Genomic DNA, 19,271 nt, shown 5'->3' with positions numbered 1-19,271 from the left:
GCACTAAACAACATTTGTGGTCATTGTAGATCTATTGCCACTCCCGTCTGATCAATTAAAGATTGCCATGGTTTTACCTTTAACAGTTTTTGTTGATATCCGCCTTTTACATTTGGCGTAGACTTCCAATCACAACTCAGACCACTCCCAGTTTGAACATTAACCCGCCCACCATTACATTAAACTACTCCCTTTGTTCATTTTAAATTCTCACTCCAACAAAGGCGATGACTTTTGCAAACCTCCAAGTGCTAGTTCACAAAATCTGCCAGGGGAATTTCCTAGCGTGGTAATTCTGCAAGTTGGTTCCCATAGAAACAAAGATTCTTTTAAACAGAACGGCTTTTGTCAGAGAAGGGAGGGGAATGTAAGATTAATAGAGAGACATCTCTAATGTTTTGCACGATTTTTGTTTGGAAACGAGGGGGGCTACGCGACTTTGGCTAACTGCTCTCGGATTAAATTTGTGTATTTTGCCTGTTTTTTTGTACTTGTTTTCCTTCAATGTTCGAAGGGTAGTATGTGTTCAAAACCAAAAGCTCTCCAAAAAGGTATTTTAAAAGGTTCTTTCAAGTTGTCACTCATCCAAGTGTTCTGTTTCTTATCTAACTAGAGTGCTCCGTGTTCTTTTCACGGCTATGCTACCAAGATACTAGCAGCTTGATTTTCCTGTGTTCAGGATTTTGCTGTCTGTTTAATTTCTCCCAAAGCCTATCGGGATACTTGACAGATATGGGATGCAGTCCCAGGCTATATTTATATATATATGCCTCTTGTCAGATGAAATAGGATGCCATTGAATGAGCTTGAAAATTAATTGTTTATTCTTTGTTTTCTCTTAACTTTAATTTTTTTTCCTATTCATCCCCAATCAGTACCCTGTTCCTGCCTTCTCCCCATGTCCCCTGACTCCGCTATTTTTAAGAGCCCTATCTAGCTCTCTCTTGAAAGCATCCAGAGAACCTGCCTCCACTGCCCTCTGCGGCAGAGAATTCCACAGACTCACAACTCTCTGTGAGAAAAAGTGTTTCCTCATCTCCGTTCTAAATGGCTTACCCCTTATTCTTAAACTGTGGCCCCTGGTTCTGGACTCCCCACCATCGGGAACATGTTTCCTGCCTCTAGTGTGTCCAAGCCCTTAACAATCTTATATGTTTCAATGAGATCCCCTCTCATCCTTCTAAACTCTAGAGTGTACAAGCCCAGCTGCTCCATTCTCTCAGCATATGACAGTCCCGCCATCCTGGGAATTAACCTTGTAAACCTACGCTGCACTCCCTCAATAGCAAGAATGTCCTTCCTCAAATTAGGGGACCAAAACTGCACACAATACTCCAGATGTGGTCTCACTAGGGCTCTGTACAACTGCAGAAGGACCTCTTTGCTCCTATATTCGATTCCTCTTGTTATAAATGCCAACATGCCATTCGCTTTCTTCACTGCCTGCTGTACCTGCAAGCTTACTTTCATAGACTGATGTACAAGGACCCCCAGATCCCATTGTACTTCTCCTTTTCCCAACTTGACGCCATTTAGATAGTACCAGGTGCTACTACGACACCAACCACGATTGAAGATTGAAGCTTACTCCCGTTGAAGACATCTGATACGATTGACTGTAAATGGAGAACCAAGAAAGGACAATGGGGCTATTGACCCTACTTTTTATCCTGAGGTTGGCCAAGATGAGCTGGACTTGGGGAAACACCCCTGCACCAAGACGTCCTGAATAAGGCTGACAACTGTCCTTACGTTTATAACACTGACCAAGATGGATCCATTACCACAGGTTCTTGAAGTAGCCAGAAAAAGGTGGCAGCTTATTCCGGAGCTACAGACAGTGCTGAAACAGATGAGAAATGTGCTCACCAATGCCCAGTCTGAAAATGACCATCTCACTTCCATCACACAGCAGCTGAAGGAGAGTAATCAGGTTGTGGAGTTTTTAAAGCCTTGAGTTTTGAGTGCAACTCAGTTACAGAACTGGATTGAGATAAATCCCAGCTGAGATCAAAGTGAGGAGCTGAGTTGGGATGGATCAGACAGCCAGTTGGCATTGATGGAGAAGGAAGAAGAATGCTGGTTTCACACGCTGAGGGACAACTTGGGAGAAAGAAGGATTCGATTTGTGAAAATAAACTACATTTGTGATGAATGTGGACAGACTTTCAAACAGCGGAAACAACTGTCAGTTCACCAAATGAGCAATACTGGAATAAAACCTTTGCTGTGTGAAGTTTGTGGTTTCTAGTGCAGGCAAAGAGATCCTTGAAATACCATATGACCAAGCAGAAGGCAGAAGCTGAACTTGAATTTGCTTGTGACCAATGTGAGAAGCGGTTCGTGAAGGCTCACAATTTGAATGTTCATATGTCGATGGTTCATCCCTTGACCCAGAATACAGATAAAAACAAACCTATTGAAATTGAATCGTCAGCTAAGTATAGAAACATTAATTAAGCAGGAACCCAGTTAATAGTTATTCAACAGCTAAATGACAAGTCTAAAGAATCTTGCTCCATTTTTCAGTGCCAGCAAGACACAAAGGATTAACATGAAGAATGTAATCAAGCAGGCTCACCTAAAATAGGTAGTAAAGGAAAGGGTATTGTGGAGAACATAGTTCTGAGCATTATAGCACACCAGTTCCAGAGACAAAGTCCAATTTCTGCAATGGGGTAGAGGTGAATCAGGCAGAATCCTAGCAATTAGAAGGTCTGTTCAAAACTCTGATAACAGAGGGACACAGTTACATCCTGGACATGCATTCAAGTCGCAGTGTTGTTTTGAATGAGGGACAGTGCCCATCCAGTAGAAATAAGGACTCAATGGAGGAAGTTCTGGATGGTTCAATAACCCTTTACCTCGGAATGGAACAGTGACTGAAAATGGTGAGGGTGATAATGTTGCGAAGCATCAACCCGTCCCAGTGTTAGCAGACTTGCAGCCTTGTACACACAGTGGAGCCACTGCGGTCGGTGGATGTGGACAACTCAGAATCCCCATTGAAGAAGGATATGTTCTTCTGCTCAGATCCTGAATATACAGACTGCTCTTGGGAAAAAGTTCAAGTACAAGATGGAACTCAACCATTAAATGTGAGAGAAAAAAAAAAGTTAACTACAATGAAACAACTTGTTCTATAGGAAATTATGTTGTGGATGAATTGGAGTCCAGTGATCTTTCTGAAAGGTATTTATTTATCAAGTGAAGATGACAGAGAAATAAAAGTTAAGAATGGCTCTTCAGATGAGTCTTTTCAACCATATTGGAAGAAGAAGAGTAAGTTACCAGTTAAGAAGTGCAACATTAAGGATGTGAAGAAACAATCTGGACAAAAACGTGGCCGGAAACCAAAGTCAAACTTGGAAAGGGAAGATTTCCCCACCGTGTATCGATGTCAGTATAAGGGTTGCTGTGCTGTTTACAAAGGAGATGACGGACTTAAGAAACATATAAAAGAGCAGCATGAAGAGGTGCGTGAAAGACCTTGCCCCCACCCAGAAGGTAACAAGGTGTTTCTGGTTGATCGCTACCTGCAGCATCATGTAAAGCTGATCAATACAGAGGAAAGAACATCTTTACAGATCAGGACAAAGTGCAAAGCCTTTGGTCACAACTTTGGAAATACAAACCACATTTGATCAACAATCTTGAAGCATTTTGAGCTCCATTGTATGACCAAGGGTCTAGAGAAAGAGAAGTTGAACATTTTGAAAGTGGTGGGAGATTGCAACCTTCACGTGGTCCGCCCTGTTTCGATGAATGCAATCAACCCGGCGTGCACAATCAAATAGAACAAGTTGTCCGACAACTTTAGGCTGTGCACGCCATACGCAGGAAGAACATTTTGAAACAGATGGACCTCTTGAAAGAGATTATGCATAACCCTATCCAGAAAGACAATGACTCAGACCTGGTGGGTAATCAGTGTGATGACAATCAGGACAATTGATGAGAATGGCAATTATGGCGTTTCTGATGAGAAGGTCAATTGCCATTTTGTTCCCAACCCTGACCAGGCTAACTGCTCTCGGATTAAATTTGTGTATTTTGCCTGTTTTTTTGTACTCGTTTTCTTTCAATGTTCGAAGGGTAGTACGTGTTCAAAACCAAAAGCTCTTTAAAAAGGCCACTCATTGGTTAGTTGATGCTCAAGCCGATACATCTCTACTGGGTGCGGATAAAGGCCACGTAAAGATGAACAGGAAGAGGTCCCCCAATGGTGCCCTCCCCCCTCCCCCCCCCCTCCCGCAGGCTCTGTCCCAAGCATCGTGTGGCAAACGCTAGATCTGCTCTCAACAAGGGGAAACACTCAGAAAGCAGCTGGCCCAGATGGACTCTGGACTTATGACCAGTCTTCACTGACATCTTCAATGTCTTCCTTCAGTCTATTGTCCCTGTCGGCTTCAAGATATCTCCATTATCCCTGTCCCCAAGAAGCATAATGACCAGTCAATGACTGCTGCCCAGTGGCTCCAACATCAAAAGTTATGAAGGACTGGTAATGGCCACTCACGCACAAATCTCTTGCAGTCTAATCACTTACAATTTGCACACAGGGGTCTAAGATTACTGTCCCCCCCCCCCCCCCCCCCCGGTCCCACTGCCTCTGCGTCTGTAGGTTCCTCATCAGCCACCTGTGGACCCAGAGACAGTGGAAGTAAGGCATTTTTGACCGTGAGGGAGTGACAGATATGAAGGGTTGTGCGAGCCATGATCAGCTGGTCTGGAGGTACATGACACGACAGCTGATAAAACAGGATAAAGGTGTTCCACTTGGCACAGTGGACAAGCGACACCACCGAGCCAAAGGAATATTCAATCTACACCTGCAGTTTGACTAATGATTGCAAACACTGAACAATTCCCATGTCTCCTAGACAATGTCATTTCTCATTGTTGGGTTTATTAAAAGAGGATTCCATTTCATTTGTCCACATGGTTTCACACAGATGGTACTGGCGGCAACTGCAGTTTTATACAGAGCAGTAATGCCCTAGATACATGATTCATTAACAACACCTTTGCATTCGCTCATTTTACAATCCCTGATTCTGTCTATTGCAATAAACTCACATCCTTTGTAAAATCAGTCACACACAGAATCTTTTAAACATCATCCACTCAGTCCCTTGAATCTTTTATATTTCCTCTTGGTCTGATTCATTCAAAAACATAATGTGACCACACACGAGAGGCGCTAAACATCTGTGAATCTCACTCTCTGTTCAACACTAGAGTTCAGGTATAAAGGCTGGTGTCTGACAAACTACCTGGCAGGGGAGAGTGGAGGTTGGTTGGAGCAGGCTGGGGGGGCTGAAGATGGGTGCAGGAGGGGGGAGCGAGCCATGTATGTGTCCAGTGTCCAGGCAGAGCAACATCAAGCCTTGTTCAGCCAGCTCAGGATCTGCGGCACATAGTAGGTGATGATGATATCAGCTCCTGCAGAGTCAAGATACAAGAAATCACCAGCAGTGCCAGAGGAATCAGCAGCCCCCAGCACAGTCACCGCCCCCACCCCTCAACCCCCCCGCACCTCCCTGCTCTCCACCCCTCACCACCCACCGCCCCTCACCTCCTACACCACCCCCCCCCACCGCCCCTCACCACCCTCCCCCTTCACCTCCCACATCAGCCCCCGCCCCTCACCTCCCACATCCCTCACCCAACCCTCCCCCCCCCTCACCTCCCACATCCCTCACCACCATCCCCCCCCCCCCCCCCCCCCCCCCCCCCGCCTCCCGTGCGGGGACTTCAGTACCTGCCCTCCTGAAGCCGGTCAGTGCCTCCATTACGGCCGTTTGCAGGTCAAACGCCCCCCCGCCTGGGCCCCGTGCCACAGCATCGCAAACTCCCCCGACACGTGGTACACTGCCAGCGGGTGGCTGGGATACTGGGGGGGGGGGGGGGGGGGGAAAGAGAGGGCAAGGAGAGGGGGGAGGGGAGGACAAGGAGGGGGAGAAAGAGAGGGAGGGGGAGAAAAGGAAAGATTAGCAGTGCAACAAGCCAATGAACCCAGTGAACATAACATTTATATTTTTTAATTTATCTTTATTTGGAACAAATAGATTTCCAAAAAGAAACATTAGCTGCCCTGTTCCCTTGAACATTGTCGGTGTTCCCCGTCAGGTCGGGCTTGTGCAGGGTTGTACACGAGCTGTGGAGGTGTTCAGGAGCTGTACATGAGCTGTGGTCTACATGAGGTGTACAGGAGGTATAGGGGAGCTCAGGGCTTGAGGCACCACAGTCTACGTGGCCGGTGGGAAGAATCACTGACGATGGGACATGAAGCAGAGTCACGTCGCTCCAGGTGTGGAGTCCCCATCGTTAACCAGCCGGCATTACAGCTCACCCCTCAATAAAGAAAATAACCTCAACCCGTCTCACACCCAGGACACAGAACTCTGCAGCACACACAGTGCCGGGGAAACTCAGCAGTCAAGCAGCAACCGTGCAAGGAATGGACAGATGACATTTCGAGTCGGGACCCTGCTACTGACCGATGGGAATAGGAGGCAGAGATGTGGAATGGAGGGCAGGAACGACTGAGGGTGAGCAGGGAGGGAGGGTCCCACAGATCCCCCGGGGTAGAAGTGGAAAACCAGCTTCCCCCCCTTCCCTTCCCCCCCCCCCCCCCCCCCCCCCCCCCTTCCCCAGTCAGCCTGAACCAGGTACCCACTGCCCGCTGCCCCTGGCGTACAGGGCCATGTACACAGTGGCCGTACAGAGGAGCCCGCTGGTCCCCTGTTCTACAGACACAAACCACAGCTAAGATCTGAGACAAAACACACTCTGCAATGTGGTCACAAATCAGAGCCATGTTTACAGTTTGCACGGTTATTTCCTCGCCCCGCGGCAGAGCGACCAGAGTGCTGGTCAGCACCTACCTTGTTCTTCACCTCACGGATCATGTCCAGGTACGGCATTCCCGGCTTCACCATCAGCACATCGGCCCCCTCCTCCACGTCACGGCCCTGCAGCGATGGAGCAGCCCGTCACTGCAGCACGCCCCTCCCCGTGTAGCCCCCGACCCACGAGGGCACAGCCTATCACCACACCACTGCAGCTGAATGCACGCCCCTCCCAACGCAGCTCTGCAGTGAAGGAGGAACCCATCACTGCACCACTGCAGCCGGATACCCCCCCCGGGCAACCCCTGCCCCCCCCCCCCCTACCAACCCCCGCCCCCCCCTACCAACCCCCACCACCCCCCCCCCCTACCAACCCCTGCCCCCCCCCCCCCAACGCACCCCTGCTCCCCCCCGTGCAACACCTGCCCAACCCCCCCCCCCCCCCCCTCCCCCCACCAACCCCTGCTCCCCCCCCCGGGCAACCCCTACCCCCCCTCCCCAGCCCCTGCTCCCCCCCCCCCCCCCCCACCCCCTGTACAGGGGCAACCCTGCCCAACTCCCCCCCCCCCCTCCCCCCCCAGCAACCCCTGCCCCCCAGTGTACAGGGGCCCCTGACGTGGGCAGACTCTCACCACGGCCCGCATGGCGAGACCTCGGGCACCCGGGGGCAGCTGGTAGCATTTGCGATCTCCAAAGGCCGGCTTGGACAGGGCAGCGTCTCTGAAAGCAGAGCGGTCAATGTCAATTAGTGGCTGTGGCCCCAAGTTCAACACAGGTCCAAACGTACAAACAGCCCGACCCCCACCACCCTGTTCAACACAACTCACCGGAACGGCCCATAGAAACACGAAGCAAACTTGGCACTGTAGCTCATCAGGGAAACCTGACGGAAATATCACATCCACATTATCACCTGTCAATCCCCCCCCCCCCTCCCCCATACCGAATGTCCCCAACACACTCCCTCACCCCATCTACCCTTCTCCCCCATCATCACTTGTCCCCCCTCTCCCCCACATCTGAATGTCCCCAAACCCCTCACCCCATCCCTCCCCCGCATCTCTTGTCCCCTCCCCCCCCCCCCCCCCCCCTCCGCCATCAGACCTAATGCCCCCAACCCATTCCCCATCTAATCCTCCCACCCCTTCCCTGTTCCGTGATGAGTGCAAGGCCACGGGCCGGCGCTGGGTGTGTGCGGGCTGGGGCTGTCGCTGGCGTGGAGGCGAGCTCACTCGGCAGCCTGGGGGGGGGGGGGGGGGGGGGGGGGGTAACCAGTGTCCAGTCACTGGCAGAGGGCCAGTGAAAGCCACTGGCTGGGATCCAGTGAGCCACCTGGCTGAATCACCCAGTGCTTGTCCCACATCAATATGTTCAGGAGCAGCGGACACTGCACACAAGCCCTTCACCAGCAGGCAGGTTGTTGCAGCGGTTAGAGCCACTGCCTCACAGCGCCAGAGGCCCTGGCTTCCTCCGGCTGCCTGACCCGCTGAGTTCCCCTGCTGCCTGACCCGCTGAGTTTCTGCTGCCTGACCCGCTGGTTTCTGCTGCTGCTGCCTGACCCGCTGGTTTCTGCTGCCCGAGCCGCTGAGTTCTGCTGCCTGACCCGCTGAGTTCTGCTGCCTGACCCGCTGGTTTCTGCTGCCTGACCCGCAGAGTTCCCCTGCTGCCTGACCCGCTGAGTTCCCCTGCTGCCTGACCCGCTGAGTTCCCCTGCTGCCTGACCCGCTGGTTTCTGCTGCCTGACCCGCAGTTCCCCTGCTGCCTGACCCGCTGGTTTCTGCTGCCTGACCCGCTGGTTCCCCTGCTGCCTGACCCGCAGTTCCCCTGCTGCCTGACCCGCTGGTTTCTGCTGCCTGACCCGCTGGTTTCTGCTGCCTGACCCGCTGAGTTCCCCTGGCGGTTGTCTTTTACCTCTCTGGATGCCCTTGTTCAGCGTTACCTTGTTTCCCAAGTCATTGGAGACGAGGGCCTGCTTTATGGAGCCCACTCTGCCGTCCATCATATCAGAGGGGGCCACGATGTGACAACCTGAAACAAAAGTGGCCGGAGTCAGTGTCCAGCTGGACATCTAGTCCACAGGGTCTCACCCACGTTAATAATCCTACAGCAACCACCACTCCCCTCCCAGCACTGTTCCAACACACCAGACAATCCATTCTTGGAGGCAAAAATGATCCCAGGAATGAGTGGGTTAACATATATGTGTTTGTTGGCACTGGGCTTGTACTCACTGGAGTTTAGAAGGATGAGGGGGTAAACTTACTGAATAGTGAATGGCCTGGATAGAGTGGATGTGGAGAGGATGTTTCCACTAGTGGGAGAGTCTAGGACCAGAGGCCATTGCCTCAGAATAAAAACATCGAACCTTTAGAAAGATGAGGAGGAATTTTTTTAGTCAGAGGGTAGAGAATCTGTGGAGTTAATTGTCACAGATGGCTGTGGAGGAAGTCAATGGGTATTTTTAAGGTGGAGATTGACAGATTCTTGATTAGTACATGTGTCAGGGGTTATGGGAAGAAGGCAGGAGAATTGGGTTGAGAGGGAAAGATAGATCAGCCATGATTGAATGGCAAAGTAGATTTGATGGGCGAAATGGGCTATTTCTGCTCTTAGAATTTATGAGCTTATGAAAGTCAAAGTCAAATTTATTCGTCGAAGGTGCAGTGAAATGAATTTGCCAGCAGCGATACACTTAAAAATAACCACAATCCACAATAGAATTTAACACAAACATCCACCACAGCATTCTTCATTGAGGAGGATCATCCTTGGACAATGCGATCCATTCTTGGGATCATCGTGAAACAACACCGCGTGATCAAGGCTGCCTTGGGCACTTTGGAAGGAATGTACGAACAAATGATGGATTAAAGTTAGCTCCAAGTTTGTTCAGTCACATTAACGTGACGAGACGTGTCAGAGTTAGTGATTTACGCAGGGGGGGGGGGGGGGGGAGGGGCAACTGCCTAAACCAATCACAGTAATCGTGTCAGTGGAGCTCCCTCCAAACCAGCCTACACCACGGGTCACCCCGCCCCATGAACCCACAAGGTGACCGGTCACTGCTGGGTAGAGCCCAGGCTCAAGGCTTGCTGTTGGGTTGCCTGTGGGGATGGTCACTGGGTTACACGTGTACAGTAACACATCGGTTGCCAGTTCTCCCTCACTCTGTCACATAAACATTGTCATAAGCTGCTGCCTCCTGCTCTCACCTGCCTTGGCGTAGGATAGTGCCACCTCTGCAAGCCGGTGGCAGCTTGCTTCATTGTTCAAAGTCCCATCCTCACGTAGTATTCCTGCAACAAACAAACCAACAGTCACGTAGAAACAAGGAACTGCAGATACTAGGCTACGAAAAAAGACAAAGTGCTGGAGTAACTCAGCGGGTCAGGCAGCATCGCTGGAGAACATGGATAGGTGACGTTTCAGGTGGGGACCCTTCTTCAGTCTGATTGTGAGAGTGGGGGGGGATGAAAGCTGGAAGGGGAACGTGGATACAGGTAGGGAATGTTTGATCGGCAGATGTTTGGATAAGGGCCAGAGATGAAAAGACAGAATGTGCGAGATGAGGATTGTAAAGTTGTGAATTGTGAAGCCAGAGGAAGGACAGTAAGAATGTCATTGTTCTACCAGGGACACAGGACGATAAAACACTCGACATGAGCGGCAGGTGTGAAAGTGTGTAACAGAAAGCCAGAGGCGAGGGATTTGCTGCTGGGTGGGGCGGCTGCGGACACAACCCCATCCCGTTACTCACCACAGTGGCCGTGGTCAGTGTATGGGCAGAGACAGACATCACAGGCGATCAGCAGCTCTGGGAATGTGCTGCGGAGTTTCTGAATGGCCAGGATGGCCGGTGTGTCCTGAACATCTGCTCCTGACCCTCTCTCATCCTGCCAACAAAACTCAGTCTCAGTACAACCCATTAGTGGCATCAACAGAGACCCTCATCATCGCTCAGTGGAGAACCCCAAACAGTCTGAAAAATACTCGTGGCCACAATCAGGGAATCTCCTATGACACACTCCCGGGGACAGGGCGGGGTAGACAGAGTGAAGCTCCCTCTGCACTGCCCCGTCGCACACTCCCAGAGTACAGAGGGGGGACAGTTGGGAGGGAGGGATCTCCTTGTCCGTCTGCTCCTGGGCCTGGCCAAGATGGCCATTCGTGGGTCCAGGCAGCGGGTAGTCGACGGCCGCACTAGGGTTGACTGCCTGCCCCTTGTCCAGGCCTACGTCCGTGCCCGCGTGTCCCTGGAGAGGGAACACGCACGCGGTGTCTACGGGGACTGTGGAGGCTTTCCGTGAACGCTGGTCGCTGCGGGATGTTGAATGTTTTGTTGACAAAGTTGCCGTTATATTAATTTGATGATAGTTTGTTTGTAAAACTGTCAACATAGGCAGTCTTTGATTGTGCTAATTTGTATATTAATTTTTATTCTTTTGAATAAAAGTATTTGTATAATTTTAAAAAAGAGTGAAACTCCCTCTACACTGTCCCGTCACACACTCGCGGGGCAGGGACAGGGCGGGGTAGACACAGAATGAAGCTCCCGCTACACACTCCTGGGGCAGGCTTGGTGCTGGACTCTTACCTTGGTGACTTTGGTTGGAACTCCAAAGATCAACACACAAGCCAGCCCCTGGTCGACAAGAGGCCGCAGCATCGCCTCCAGCTTATTGACTCCATACCTGGAGAGGCAGAGAGGACAACAGCCCGTTACATCACACTTCCACTGTCCAGCTGTTATCAGGCTACTAAACCATCCTACCACAACCAGAGAGCAGTCCTGAGCTACTATCTATCTCATTGGAGACACTCGGACTATCTTTGATCAGACGCTACTGGCTTTATCTTGCACTAAATGTTATTCATGTTATTGCCATTATCATGTATCATGTATCTCTCCCCTCCCTGATGGATATCTACACCTCCCGCTGCCTTAGCAGGGCAAAGAATACCATCAAAGACAGCTCCCATCCTGCGTTTGGACTGTTCGACCTTCTGCCCTCCGGAAGGCGCTATAGGTGCATCAAATCCAGGACAAATAGACTTAGAAATAGTTGCTTTCCGAAAATTATAACTACTCTTAATTCAAATTCACACATGCACTGACTTCACAGCCCAACACCAGGACTTCCATCTGTATATATGTATATAGCGCCGCAGAATTGTGCACCTATCCCCCCCCCCCCCCCCCCCCCCCTTCTCCCTTCTGTTTTTTTTTTCATGTTTCTTGTTTTTTTTGTACTAAATTATATGTATGCACTGAGTACGAGCAGCTTTTAATTTCATTGTACATGTATAGTGACAATAAATGGCATATCTATCTAGCATATCTACACTGTGATTGTAATCATGTATTGTCTTTCTGCTGACTGGTTAGCACGCAACAAAAGCTTTTCACTGTACCTCAGTACACATGACAAACTAACTAAGTAACCCTAAGTAAGAATCTCATTGTTCTATCTGGGACAAATGACAATAAAACACAATCCTGACTAGCTATCAACCACCTCACCCCCCAGAGGGGGTAGACAGAAGCTGCCGACCCTCCCCCAATCAGCTTCCCCAGACTATACTGCCGGGGGAATGGGGGCTCCTCAAACACGCGGCTTCCCTCCCTCAGGAGGGGGCCGGTGAGAGATTCACCTCCAGCAGGGATCGTCACAGGTGGACTGACCTGGCTTGTCCTGGGAGGCTGGCAATGGGTTCCACAGCATTCGCATCATCACTGCAAGAGACGGGAAAAGCATCAGCACCACGGCAACAAGGTCACCACTAAAGCTTCCACAACCCGCCTGCCCAACCTCAACCCTCCCCGACCCCAACCCTCCCCGACCCCTGCCTCCTGACCTCCAACCCTCCCTGACCCCTCCCCAACTCTCCCTGACCCCAACCCTCCACGACCCCCAACCCTCCCCGACCCTGCCTCCTGACCCCCAACCCCCTGCCTCCTGCCCCTCCCCGACCCCTGCCTCCTGACCTCCAACCCTCCCTGACCCCTGCCCCCCATGATTCCCCGACCCCCAACCCTCCCCACGCTTCTCCTCGGGCCCTTCCCCAACCCCTCCCTCGTGTAATTAAACACAGGCTCTCCGTGGCCCGGGCTGCCAGTACTTACGTTACAAAGATGGGGTAGATGAGGTTGTTGGCGGTGAAGGTGGTGGCGCATGTCTGCCAGGCGCGGAGTGAGGGGTGCGAGTAGCCAGCGTGGAGCAGCGATCCGGACTGCATCGTCCCGGCCGGCACTCAGCGCCTGGAACACACGGGGCAAGGGGCGATGAGACCCACGACCCAGAGAGGCAGGGAGACAACACCACCACGACCCAGCTCACAGGACAACTGTGTCACCGGGACCTTCAGCCCAAGAGTCTGGATCCACAGGGAGGGGTTCTTGTCTCTCAGCTCCCCAGTGAAGCCCCACCCCCCTCGTTTACCCCCCCCCCCCCCCCCCCCCCCCCCCCTCCCCCCCCTCGTCATCCCCACCCTCTCACTGCAGTGGGGCAGAACGCAAACACCAAGTTGCCTGGCATGGAGCTAACTGTGGTGGGGAAGGGGGTGTGGGGAGAGAGGGGGGGGGTGTGGGGAGAGAGTGGGGAGAGAGGGGGGAGAGTGGGGGAGAGAGAGGGGGGGTGGGGGGAGTGGGGAGAGAGGGGAGAGTGGGAGTGGGGGAGAGGGGGGAGTGGTGGGGAGAGGGGGGGGAGAGGGGGGGAGGGGGGAGAGAGGGGGGAGGGGGGAGAGGGGAGAGAGGGGGGAGAGAGAGGGGTGTGTGGGGAGAGAGGGGAGGTGGGAGGGGGAGAGAGGGGAGAGAGGGGGGAGAGTGGGGGGAGGGGGGGAGGGGGGGGTTTTGGGAGAGTGGGGAGGGGGAGAGAGGGGGGTGGGGGAGAGAGGGGGGGGGGTGGGGAGAGAGGGGGGAGGTGGGGGAGAGAGGGGGGGAGGGGGGGGTTTGGTTGGAGAGAGGGGGGGAGAGAGGGGGGGAGTGGGGGAGAGGGGGGAGTGTGGGGAGAGGGGGGGGTGTGGGAGAGGAGGGGGGGGTGGGGAGAGAGGGGAGTGGGTAGTTACCCCGTGGCTGCGGACCTGTTTTTCCAGAGGCCGGGACTCGGACACGATGGTGGACCAGAGACTGCGGCCAACCCCACCACAGCAGCCCGCCAGAGTGACCCTGACCGTGTGTGGGCCCGCAGCACGGAGACGGGAAGTCAGGCGGAGGGAACCGAACCGCCCAATTCCCCGCTGACCTGCAAAGCAGCGAGTCTGTGGTCAGTCTGTCTGTCTGTCCCTCCCTCCCTGCTTGGGCCTGGCGGCAACTCCGGCCCCCACCAGTCCAGTGTTTAAAAAAACCCCCCGTCGCTGCCCAATGCACACCAGGGCCTGCTCCTGCGGTCAACACGACTCCGTCCCCCGGGCCCCTTCCCCCGGGCCCCATCCACCCCCCTCTCCAGGCTCCACCCCCCCCCCCGGGCCCAGGCCCCATCTCCACCCCCCTCCCCGGCTCCATCCATCGCCCCACCCCCGGGCCCAGGCCCCAGGCTTCATCCCCCTCCCCGGCTCCATCCATCGCCCACCCCCGGGCCCAGGCCCCAGGCTTCATCCCCCGGGCCCAGGCCCCATCCATCCCCAGGCCCCATCCATCCCCCCCCTCCCCCGGGCCCAGGCCCCCGGCTTCATCACCCCCCCCGGGCCCAGGCCCCAGGCTTCATCCCCCGGGCCCAGGCCCCATTCTCCACCCCCCTCCCCGGCTCCATCCATCGCCCCACCCCCGGGCCCAGGCCCCAGGCTTCATCCCCCGGGCCCAGGCCCCAGGCTTCATCGCCCACCCCCGGGCCCAGGCCCCAGGCTTCATCCCCCGGGCCCAGGCCCCAGGCTTCATCCCCCGGGCCCAGGCCCCAGGCTTCACCCCCCGGCCCAGGCCCCAGGCTTCACCCCCCGGGCCCAGGCCCCAGGCTTCATCCCCCTCCCCAGGCTTCATCCCCCGGGCCCAGGCCGCCCCGCTGCCCCTCTCACCCGGAAGCGATCGCCACTGCGGGGCGGACACGGACACACACATGACGTCTCCGTGGCTTCGCCCTCTGATTGGTGGATTGGTGTCACTGGGCGGGCGCTGCGGCGAGCAGCAGCCAATGGGCGAGGTGTGGAGGCGGGACAAGCTGCGGCCCTTCAGCCCGTCCGGGCGCTGCTGGACATTCCTCAATACACACAAACGGCCAAAGGGAGCGGGAATGTAAACACGAAACTGGTTCCACAACCTCGCCAACTATAAAATAACACCAGTGGCTCTTTTGTCAATTAACTTTCATGAATGACCTTCGGTTAACGACTAAATCGTAAATGAATGAATGGAACTTTTAGTCTGTGAAAAACCCTCCTGATGCTGGACATCACTTTTCCATCCATTAATGTTTTCCCACTGCCTCAAACGCACACTAGATACTCTCACCTTTTCAAGTTACTAAAGTCCAAGATTCCTGGGACTAGTAAATCCCTTCTGTATTCTCTAAGGTCAAACATATTTCCTGAACCTAACCAAACTTTTATAAATTATTAGCACAACAATCTTGCATTTTAAGCAGTAGCTTTTAATACCACATTTTCTCAACTTGCTTTTCAAACTGAGTCTTATGCACCTGCATCAGTCATGAATATCTTTTTATAATTGTACTATTTATAAATTATCTCAACTTCCATTAGAGAAATTCAAACAATATCTTCTAAATTAATTGGCAAGGTAAGCAAACCATTGTCAATATCCCCTGTCTAGTTTAGGTTATTACTGTCACATGTACTGAGGTGCAGTGAAAAGCTTCAGTTTGCGTGCCACCCAGACAAAGAACACAATGACAAGCAAGGTGTCCACAGATAAAGGGCGCAACATTCAGTGCAAGTTAAAGTCTGATAAAAGTCCAATCACAGATAGTTTGAATGTCTCCAATGAGGTCGATGGGAGGTTCAGGATTGCACTCCGGCTGATAAGAAGACGGTTCAGTTGCCTGATGTCAGTTGGGAAGAAACTGTCCCTGAATCTGGAGGTGTGTGTTTTCACACTACTGTACCTCTTGCCCAATGGGAGAGGGGAGAAGAGATAGTGACTGGGATGAGACTGGTCCTTGATTATACTGCTGGTCTTGCCGAGGCAGCGCAAAGTGTAGGTGGAGTCCATGGATGGGAAGTTGGTTTGTGTGATGGTCTGGGCTGCATCCACTACTCTACATAACTCTCTGTACTAACTCCACACAGGACTCTTCACTCTCCTCACAACGAGTGGAAGCAAGTTATCCTCAACTGTGGGACAGTCTAAGAGAAAGATTTCTCACGGCAGCCTGACTGTATTCCAGGAGTTTATTTCTATTTCCATCCTTGCCCTTTCCTGTTTCTGAAAGTTCCCTCAGTACTGCAAAACTTTAAACTCTGCTTTCCTCCAACTAGTCTCTCAGCCTTCACTTGTTCATTGTTTTCAACTACCTAACACATAAACTCCTGAACCTCCCTTTCTGTAACACACTGTGAAGTGAGTTGCAACATATATGTCAATGGAACTAGAATCAGATGATATTCCTCTCCATGTAAGAGCTTTGCAGCCAATCGAGTACTTTTGTGGAGATGTGTGTGCAACTTTTTTTTTCACACAGAGGGTGGTGAGTGCCTGGAACGTGGTGGTGGTGGCAGATACGATCGTGGCATAGAAGAGGCTTTTGGATAGGCACATAGATTTGGAGGAATATGATTATGTGCAGGTAGATAAGAAATGGTCTTGGCACGATGATCGGCAGAGATATTGTGGGCCGAATGGCCTGTTCTATGTTCTAAAATGCAGACTCTGTTACAATGTAGGAAACAGTGGACAATTTGCGCACATCATTGTGAAGATTCTCAGGTGATTGTACCTCGTGAGGTAGGAGTGTGCTGCATCTCTTAATATTACTCCTGATAATAGTCCGATTGTTGATCTGAGGGTTAACATAAGGTGTTGCAAGCATTTTTATTCTTGTTTCGTGTGGATTTTAGACAACAAGACAGCCAAGTCTTCACCACTCGCATGCATTGATCAGCGAGAATGAGACAACTGAACAACCGTGCAATCAGCACCTTCCTGGCCATCACTTCTCCATTTTGAGTGCCAGGGATTCCTATGAATTTGTGATGGCATTACTTTTTTTTCCATCTTCCTGGAAATTCTTGTTGTGACAGAATGACAGTTTCATCCCAGCTGTTATCAGGCAACTGAACCATCCTACCACAACTCGAGAGCAGTCTGAACTACAATCTACACCTCATTGGAGACCCTCAGGCTATCTTTAATCAGACCTTGCACTAAACGTCATTCCCTTTATCCTGTATCTGCACACTGTGGACTGCTCGATTGTAATAATGTATAGTCTTTCCGCTGACTGGATAGCACGCAACAAAACAACTTTTCACTGTACTTTGGTGCATGTGACAATAAACTAAACCTTGTATATCTTTCCTCAGGACCAAATAAAGCCATTCTTCCTGTAGCTGACAACAGGCTGAAGTTCTAACAGCAATGTTCACTGATTAGGACAGCATGAACCTCGTGGTTCCAGCATTGCTCCATTGATCCTTCCCCCATTGAATACTCTGGACATTTATTAGCCTGACAGTGAATGCACTAGCCAGTGTGCTGCTGCTGCTTCAAGATAAGAATGCATTCCTATCTATCTCTTTCAGGGCTCCTCCTGCCTACCATAATCCACACAGACTCTTTTCGGTTTTAAGTACAGCCAGCATAGATAGAGGCACACAGCACGGAATCAGGCCCTTCAGCCCAACATGCCCATGCCAGCCAAGATGACCCAGCTTCCATGCTCATCATAGACACAAAATGCTGGAGTAACTCAGTGGGACAGGCAGCATCTCTGGAGAGAAGGAATGGGTGACGTTTCAGGTCGAGAACTTCTTCAGACTGATGTCGGGAGAGGGAGGTATATAAACTATACTTGTTACCCTGACTGATGACTATCATGTGAATTGAAGAGAGCTGCTAATTCTCAGTACCTGTCCTATCAAGGTTCACTAACATCACATACTCTAGATTCCAGCATCTGCAGTTCCTTGTGTCTCCACCTCACACAACCACGTCAACTCTTCACATGTTCCAACACCGTCTCTTTTCTAAAAAAACCTTCTTCCCGATGACTTTTACATTTCTCACTCTGATGCCAAATCTCCACCTCTGCCTCACAGGGTGACTCACAGGCTGCATATTGTTGTTTTAATTTAAACTTCCCCTCGGTGATGTTCAAAACAAAGTTCAGTTGATGCAAGCTCTTGCATTCCACAGTAACTTATGAAAACAGTACGGGATTATCTTCAAAATAGTCATCAAAAAGTTTAAACAAAATGAAACACTGGATAATAGAAAGATCTTGGATAGTTGCCCTTGTTATTTCAGTCAGCCTCATTGAAGATTAACATCTAAAGCTTCAGTTATGTGTCTGTCCCTGGATACAGGCAGCAAAGAGCCTCCTGTACCACACACCACCCTCTGTATCACACACACCTGTATGTAACTGCCCTCTGTGGATCATTCCTACTATAATTATACCTTTCTTCCGTCCATCCAAAGTCTATGCTGTCTCAATTTCATCTGCTTCAATCCATAATCATATGTGGCAGTTGCTCAATACAGTCAATCATTGCCTTGTGATACAAAAATCAGCTTTGGAATTACATGAACCATTTCACAATGCACTGTTGCCAAGTGTGCCTGAGACCTGTGTAACTCTTGCCACAGATGCTGTGGACGCCAAGTCAATGGGCATTATTAAAGCAGAGATTTACAAGTTCTTGATTTGTACTGGTGCCAAAGGTTATGGGGAGAAGGCAAGAGAATAGGGTTGAGAGGGAAAGATAGATCAGCTAAGATTAAATGAAAAGCAGACTTGATGAGTTAAATGCTCCTATATGATCCTATGAACATATGAGATATATATATATATATTTATCAGTTACATTTCCTCAAAACCATTTATCACTGATGAGGAAAAAAACCTTTATTTAGATATTGTGAATAATTCATAATCAATTATTAAATATAGACCATAATAGGAGCAAAATTAGGCCATTCAGCCCATCAGGTAAACTCTGCCAAGCCATCATGTCTGATCTATATTTCTCTCTCAACCCCATTCTCCTGCCTTCTCCCTATAATTCTTGACACCCTTACTAATGAAGAATCTAACCATCTCTGCTTTAATACCCAATGACTTGGCCTCCACAGCTGTCTCCGGCAATGAATTCCGGATTCACCACCCCCTGGATAAAGAAATCCCTCCTCATCTCCATTCTGAAGGTACATCCTTTAATTCAGAGGTTGTACCCCTTGGTCCTAGACTCTCCCACTAGTGGAAACAGCCTCTCCATATCCACTCTATCCAGGCCTTTCAGGAAGAACAG

General features: G+C 51.2%; 1 protein-coding gene across 1 annotated transcript; it reads right to left on the bottom strand.

Moving 5' to 3' along the window:
• Positions 1-4,889: 4,889 nt before the first annotated feature.
• On the bottom strand, positions 4,890-14,090 carry alad (aminolevulinate dehydratase). Its single transcript, XM_055660439.1, has 12 exons — positions 13,940-14,090; positions 12,979-13,116; positions 12,538-12,588; positions 11,449-11,545; positions 10,612-10,747; positions 10,067-10,150; positions 8,794-8,882; positions 7,682-7,737; positions 7,487-7,574; positions 6,891-6,977; positions 5,765-5,896; positions 4,890-5,445 (listed from the first exon to the last, which is right to left on the bottom strand). The coding sequence occupies exons 2-11, from the start codon at positions 13,089-13,091 to the stop codon at positions 5,795-5,797; spliced, it is 903 nt and encodes a 300-aa protein (XP_055516414.1). The 5' UTR covers positions 13,092-13,116; positions 13,940-14,090; the 3' UTR covers positions 4,890-5,445; positions 5,765-5,794.
• Between the last annotated feature and the right edge of the window lie 5,181 nt (positions 14,091-19,271).

The sequence above is a fragment of the Leucoraja erinacea genome, chromosome 31, assembly GCF_028641065.1.
Source record: "Leucoraja erinacea ecotype New England chromosome 31, Leri_hhj_1, whole genome shotgun sequence".
Lineage (NCBI taxonomy): Eukaryota > Metazoa > Chordata > Chondrichthyes > Rajiformes > Rajidae > Leucoraja > Leucoraja erinaceus.
This window is presented reverse-complemented; position numbering and strand designations above follow the sequence as displayed.